This window comes from Cynocephalus volans, chromosome 1 (assembly GCF_027409185.1).
Source record: "Cynocephalus volans isolate mCynVol1 chromosome 1, mCynVol1.pri, whole genome shotgun sequence".
Taxonomy (NCBI): Eukaryota; Metazoa; Chordata; class Mammalia; order Dermoptera; family Cynocephalidae; genus Cynocephalus; species Cynocephalus volans.
This window is the reverse complement of record NC_084460.1, coordinates 57877460-57884520: the sequence shown is the minus strand read 5'-3', so window position 1 is coordinate 57884520 and position 7061 is coordinate 57877460. Positions and strand designations below refer to the sequence as shown.

At 55.9% G+C, this 7061-nt stretch overlaps 1 protein-coding gene across 1 annotated transcript in view; it reads right to left on the bottom strand.

Annotated features, from left to right (window-relative positions):
• Positions 1 to 7061, bottom strand: part of MYT1 (myelin transcription factor 1) — a 37083-nt gene continuing 30022 nt past the window's right edge. The window contains exons 17-21 of the mRNA XM_063094412.1: positions 5617 to 5838; positions 3577 to 3668; positions 2871 to 2974; positions 547 to 690; positions 1 to 141 (exon numbers count right to left, since the gene is read on the bottom strand). Of these exons, the coding sequence (XP_062950482.1) occupies positions 1 to 141; positions 547 to 690; positions 2871 to 2974; positions 3577 to 3668; positions 5617 to 5838 (703 nt within the window). The remainder of the gene's footprint in view (positions 142 to 546; positions 691 to 2870; positions 2975 to 3576; positions 3669 to 5616; positions 5839 to 7061) is intronic.

Below are 7061 nucleotides of genomic sequence, written 5' to 3'. Positions count from 1 at the left end.
CTAGACCTGGATGCCCCTCACGGCCTGCTTGATGCTCTCCAGGAGGTCCTTGTTCTCAGGATTCTGGTAGCACTCCTGGTTGGAGTACATGTCAGTGAGGGTGCTCACATAGGCGTCGAAATTCTGTTCACATATTGGCTCCTAGAGAACAGAACCAGATTAGCAAGCCCTATCTGTGCAGTGGCCCCACAAGGCAAAAACTGCTGGGGAACTTCAAACCTATGTCCCCACGTGACCCGAGGCATGCCCACTCAGACCAGTTCAGCAACCATGAGCATTCCTGTCTGCAGCGATCCTGGCAAAAGACCCATGCTACCGGAACACCATTTTACTTTGGATTCATAAGCTGTTCGGGAGGGCTGAAGCCACCATGGCCAGCAGCTTGCCTGGGCCAGCGGGAGCAGAGAGAATCCCAGCAAAGGGCATGGAAACTTCCAGCAGGACCCCAAGGCAGAGGGGGAGGCACCCCCCTTCATGACTGCTGAGGAGTCCCTGGGGGCAGATGCCAGATCAGCCATGGTGCCCGCAGGCCCACAAGATGCCTACCATGTGTGGAAGGCGGATATTGGCAAGACTTTGGATAAGGGCCTGGCTCAGGCCGGACAGCTCCAGAAACAGGGCTTCGTTCTGCTCCTCGATGAGCTTGTTCTCCTCCTCAATGTTCTTCAGGTTCTTCTCCATTGAGGAGATCTGTGCCAGAGAGAGATGGGACACATTCTGCCAGAGTGCACTGGGCGCAGAGCCATGTGGGGGACAGAGGGGCAGGCCCTCTGGAAACACAGCCTGGCCCAGGGAAGCCATGACCGAGCCAGGGCTGTGTGTGGCCATACTCTGTGCCCCATCTGCCCTGGGGGTGGGCGAGAGCAGAGACACCACAGCGCTCCGGGCTCTGCCTCGGCCCACCACAGCTGCGTGCTTACCTTCACCGTGCTTTCTTCTTCTGCCTCTACGACAGGAATAGCTACACTCACCTTGTGGGGCATCGGGTTGCCTTTGGGGCTTCCCCTCACCAAAAAGACCAACAAGCTGCCTCCCAGGGCCTTGTCTCCTCCAGGCCGAGCATGGGCAGGTTTTCTAATCTTCCCCATCCTGGCCAGAACCTGCACACAGTTATGTCGCCCCGAGGCCTTTAGTGTTGAGGGACAGCCCTGGCAGCAGAGGCGGAGCTCATGCAGAGACAACTGTGGGGCCCACTGGGTAGGAATGTGGAGCTGCCTTTTAGGAGGCAGAGGCTGGGGCCCAGCACACTCCACTGTCACCTGGTGACAAGCATGTGGCTTTAAAAAGGTTGCATGGAGATGGGGACCTGCCTCCTCTTTGCCTTTGCCCTTCCACAGACTCACAAACTCCCTTAAAAGGATAGGGAGCTTCCAAGTCCTTCCAAAGCGAGCCTAGTGAAAAGTAGCAGCCTATCTTTAAAAGGATGGGTTTGGGCAAATAAAGAGAAATCCAAGGTGCTTCCCCAGGAACACTGACACTGACCAGGGCCCTTGGGACTCTGAGAAAGTAAGGAGCAGAATGTATGAATGACATCCACACAGAGCTGTCAGAGTCACCAACAGGAGACAGAAGGTCCCAGCCAGGAGGGCCCTGTCCCTCCTCCCTGTAAGCATGGGGGATGCCACCTGGACGTGTGCACAGCAGAATGGAGGCCCTTCCTCATTCTACAAGTCAATGCTGTTTGTACACAGGCTCTTGAGCAAGTGGCCAGTGCGAGCCCATCTGCCTGTGGAGAGAAGAGCAGCACTGGGTCTTCTGCAGCCTCTGGAAGGGGCCCTGCCCAGGAAGGGGCTCACCTGCACTCCCTGGGGGACTGGATGCCTCCTGTCCCTCTTTCCCTCCAGCCGCAGGGGACACAGCTATGTGGGGCCACTCCCCCTGCTACCACCAGCTCTGCTCTGGCCCTCACTCAACAGCCAGAGGGTGGGGCATGTTCTTATGTTCAAAATAAGATCTTTAGGGGCCAAGCCCATGGCGCACTCAGGAGAGTGTGGTGCTGGGAGCGCAGCAGTGCTCCCACCGTGGGTTCGGATCCTATATAGGAATGGCCGGTGCACTCACTGGCTGAATACTGGTCATGAAAAAAACAACAAAAACAAAAAAATAAGATCTTTAGGGCCGACCCCGTGGTGCACTTGGGAGAGTGCGGCGCTGGGAGCGCAGCAGTGCTCCTGCCGCAGGTTCGGATCCTATATAAGGATGGCCGGTGCGCTCACTGGCTGAGCGCGGTGCAGTCACAAAAAGACAAAAAAAAAAAAAAAAAAAAAAAAAAAAGATCTTTACTGCTTTTTTTCTGATTACATATTCTCATTTTAGTGAAATTGGAGAAATATGACACACACATTTAAAGTTATTTGTAATCCTATCACCCAGCAACCGCCACCACCCTCATGCTGCCCCAATGCTTCCCTCATAGAAACTACGACCACAGGGATGGGACCCTGTTCTTATCTCCATTCTGCCCACAGGGAAATTGAGGAACAAATAAGCCAAGAGGTCTTCCAGGTCAGTCAGCTGCGGCCATGTGGGGTGGCACGGCCCAGGACCAGGCTCTCAGGCGGCACACTAATGGGACCTCCAGCACCAATAGGACCAGTGACACCAACAGGACCATGAGCCCTGACAGGACGACTCATGCTGGTGGAACTAATACCAATTAATGGAACTACTCAAGCTGGCAGTGTTATTGACCCCAGTGGGTCTGCCAGCACTCAGTGTGGCTGCACAGCACCACGGTGGGGCAGGCAGGTGGCCAGCACACACAAGCATCCCGTGTGCTGGTGCTGCACTCCTGACCAGCTCAGCCCTGACAGCAACCTGGACACATGCTGTGACCCACACTGTCCACAGGGAGGACGCGGGGCTCCCACCTGGGACTGCAGCTGCACCATGGCGGCCTCCATCTCCGAATTGGACGCGTTCAGGTCTCGGATCTCCTGGTTCAGCTGCTTGATCTCCTCGTCGTTCTCCAGCACTGCCCAGGGAGAGACCAGCTGTGGCTCTGGGCCTCAGACCCAGACCAGCTGTGGAGCTGGGGACTCCTGTGTGGCAGAGCCCATGCCTGGTTCCCGAGCATGTCTCCCTCAGGGCCGGCACCCCACATTCCATGCTGGGAAGGTCTGTCTTGGAAACTGAGGCGAGTGTTTGCCTCCTGGCCTGGGTCACAGGTGGGAAAGATGTGAGTCTCTTGGGGAGTTATTAATTATGCTGAAATAAAAATGGGACTTTGTCCAGATGATGCTGAATTTCCTCACCTAAGTAGGAATGAGCCACAGCTTTGCACAGACTGGTAGGACATGGCTTTGGGTGCTGCCGGTGGGCTCTCTTATCCCAGCAGTCACCAAAGCCCAGGTCAGAGTAGGTGCAGCCACGCTAGGGGCAGCGCTCCAGACACGGGAGCTTCAGAGCCACAGCCAGAGGCCCAATGGCTTGGGGCAAGGGGTCTGTCTCCACCATGTCTTATCCCAGCAGCGGCTTCACTTCTCTACCCACTCCCCACCAGGGCACTCAGCGAGGTGACAAGCACTCGCTCACCCGGGCCCAGGGTCATGAGCATATCCCGGAGGGTGACCTTACCGTCACTGGTCCTGAACTTCGGGCTGAGAACCTCATCCCCTGAGAGTTTTCCCTTCTTTCCAGCAAAGGTTGCTCTGGGACACCCAGACAAACTGGAGGCAGAGGTCACACATTATAGGCTGTGCAAGGCATGTTCCTTGTCATCCAGATGAACCCAAGGGTCTTCCTATGGCCGGCCCACTCCCATCACCTGCCTGTCCCGCCTGGGGAAGAGGAGGCTGCAGTCTGGGCAGGGCAGGGCCCTCCATCTGGTACAGCCACAGCTGACCCACTGGGCACTGCAGGGGCCAGGGACATCGCTGCTCCCAGGTGCTGCTACCTCTTGGGTCTGAGGTCCCCAGGACCCTCCTGCTGACACTTCCCAGCCCTGGTCTCCCAAAGGAGCCCCTCCCAGCAGACCCTGCCCCTGAGAGACCCTCCTGGATATGGTTGTAGCAACATTCACACATAATTCCCTGGATATAGACGTTCAAACAAAAAAAGTCAAAAAAATGTGTGGATTCTTAGGCATAATCTTGTTTTATACAGTGATTTTATCCACACCATAATTAAAGACAGATTGAGGCAAGGCGAGGCGTCCTCGGGAAGCCTCACGTGTGGCTCCTCTGCCTGCCAAGCCCAGGCCCCAGAAGCCTCCTCACTGGCCTTCCTGGCCTCTCCACTGCAGGCTGCAGCTGTCCCAGCTACCCAAGTCAGACCCAGTCTCTCCTCTTCTCCCTGCCAGGGCCCCTCACTCACAGTGGAAGCCTAGTCCTTGCCAACTGGCAACCTGGTAAGGTCCTGGCTCAGAACTTTCTACCTCATCTCCTTTTGCCTCTGGCCCCCGGCTCATCCAACCTTGCCCAGCAGGCCAGGCTGTTCCCAGCTCCAGCCTCTCCACTGGAGGCTTGTCTCCCGGGCAGTGCAGGGCAAGCTCCTACCTCTTTCTCAGAGAGGCCATCCTTGCCCCCACCCTGCTGCTGATTTCCCAGAGCACACACCAACATTCCCCACACAGGTGTTTTACTTATTTGTTTACAGCCTGCCTCCCCACCTACCCTGCCCAAAACACACTCTACAAGGACCAAGGTTGTACATCAGTTCTCTGCTGTATCGCAGGGCTTGGTACACAGTGGGCTCTCAATAAATGCTTTTCGTTGAATGAGTTAATTAATCTTATAGGTGGAGAAAGAGAGAAGGAAGGAAGGAAAGGAGGGAGGGAGGGAGAGAGAGAGAAAGAGAGAGAAAAAGGAAGGAAGGAAGGAGAGAGAGAAAGAAAGAAAGAGAGAAAGAAAGAAAGAGAAAGAAGAAAGAAAGAAAGAAAGAAAGAAAGAAAGAAAGAAAGAAAGAAAGAAAGAAAGAAAGAAAGAAAGAAAGAAAGAAAGAAAGAAAGAAAGAAAGAAAGAAAGAAAGAAAGAAAGAAAGAAAGAAAGAAAGAAAGAAAAAAAAGAAAAAAAAGAGAAGAGAAAGGACAGGAAAAGAAGGGCCACTAGGCTCGGCCCTAGGCCTAGACATAGTGTTTCTGAAGGCACCAGGTGCTGACCCCGTGACCCTTGGGACCTGATGAAGCAAGATCCCCCTCAGCCCCGGGGCAGGTGTCGGGCAGGTGAGAGCTGTTGAGCATGGCTGGGGCCACTGTCCAGGCAGAGAGGGATCTAGCCACCAGGTGCCTTGCAAAGCCCTCAGAGGCCTCTGCCCAAAAGTCAAAGACAAGGCCCCAGCAGGAGGGCAGGGCACGGGGGACAAACTTTTTCTAAGAAGCTGGTAGCCTGTTGGGAGAGCATGGGCGTCAGCCACAGAACTCTGCTCATATGGGATCTCCAGTGTAGACCCAGCCGGAGGGACTCCCCCAGGACGTGGTAGGCCTTGTGAGAGGAGACAGGTGACACTTCACCAGCACCATCACCTGACACCAGCAGAGCTTCTGTGCTTCCCCCAACTGGCCACCCATCTGGCCTTGCTTTTCTCTTTAGAAACTTCTGGTCACAGAGCCCTTGTCTGGCCCCAAGGCCTGGTCCCTGCTTGCTGCACAGAGAAGGCAGGATGTGCAGGGACAGTTACCTCCGGTGGGTGAGGAAGCTCCCATTGGCGTGGCCGGAGCCATCACAGCCTGGTGTGGGGCAGGTTGGCCCCTCATTCTTCAGCGACTTCCAGGAGAAGGTCGAGCCATTGAGGGAGCCCTCTTTCTGCCTTCGGGCAGCCAGTGGGCAGCCAGATGCGCTTCTGTGAGAGGCGTATTTGCCGCTGATGTGACCAAGACCCACACAGCCTGGAACCGGGCACCTAGGCACAGAAAGGCCAGAGCTGAGTGCAGGGGTGCAGAGGTGGAGAAGCCTGGAGACCCTCCCATACCAGACCCGAAAGACAATCCAGCACCACACAGAGAGTGACAAGGGTACACTGGGCCAGGCAGTGCAGGGACAGCGGAGCCTGTCATCACACAGCCCCCCGGACAGAGGCTGGTCATGCTGTGGCCTGAAATCTGCTTGGAGGGAAGAGCATGAGTCCTCAGAGCACAGGTCAGGAGGCTCGTCTTGGATATCCCATAGTCACTTCTGCCTGAGACTGGCCTGGAAGATCCTGGTGTTCAAGGAGAGGGACAGAAGCCCTTATGGAAATAACATAAATGTGGATCGGCAACCACCCTAACACGGGGAGGTTCAGAGGCCCAGGCCATTCCGTCTCTGGGTGTCTGTCCCATGGCCTTAGGGAGAGGCCTGGACCAGGATCCTGGGGTCAAGGGGACCAGGTCACCCAGGAACCACCACCTGACCCAGGTCAAGATCCTCAGTCTAAATTTTCAGTCTTTTCTCTCCAGCAAATGAAACTCATCCAAATTTGCCACATACTCTCTGTGTGCTGAATACCTGGCAAACACAAAGGACCCCAGGAGGGTACCACTGCCCATTCTACAGAGAGGTCCCTGGGGGTACAGAGAAGTCAGGGGCAGGAAGCCCTCAGAAGGACAGAGGTTCCTGATGTAGGGGTGGAGTGAGGGCACAGGGCTTCACTGCCCAGAGGGAGGTGAAGTGGCCATGAGTGACCCCAGGCTCGTGGTCCCCTCACCTGTGGCCCCTCTGACAGGCAGCCACTGCGAAACCTCCCCAGCCACCTCAGCTGGGCCTGCCTGCCCCTCGCCCTCACTGGCCCCTCTCTGGACTCTCATCCCTTTCCTGCTCATCCTGCCCCCTCAGCCCTCAGATGTCCACTGAGCCAGGCCAGGGTCATCTCATCCACCAGTCCAGAGCAGAGACACTGCCAGGGCCCTGCGGGCGTTTTGGGAGGTTCACATTCAAGGTCCTGCACCACTAAACCTGGATGCTCTCAATCATGGGGCCCCCAGGACACCTGGGCCAGGCATGGCCAAAGCCTGGGGTGAGGGCTTAGGCTGGCAAGATGCACCTGCTGAGACCTCGATGTCTCAAGATCACATGAGCCACTCCACACAGTGGAATCTGAATTCTTTCCATTTGCTTTCTTGCAAACCCTAACCCTCCTCGTCAGGA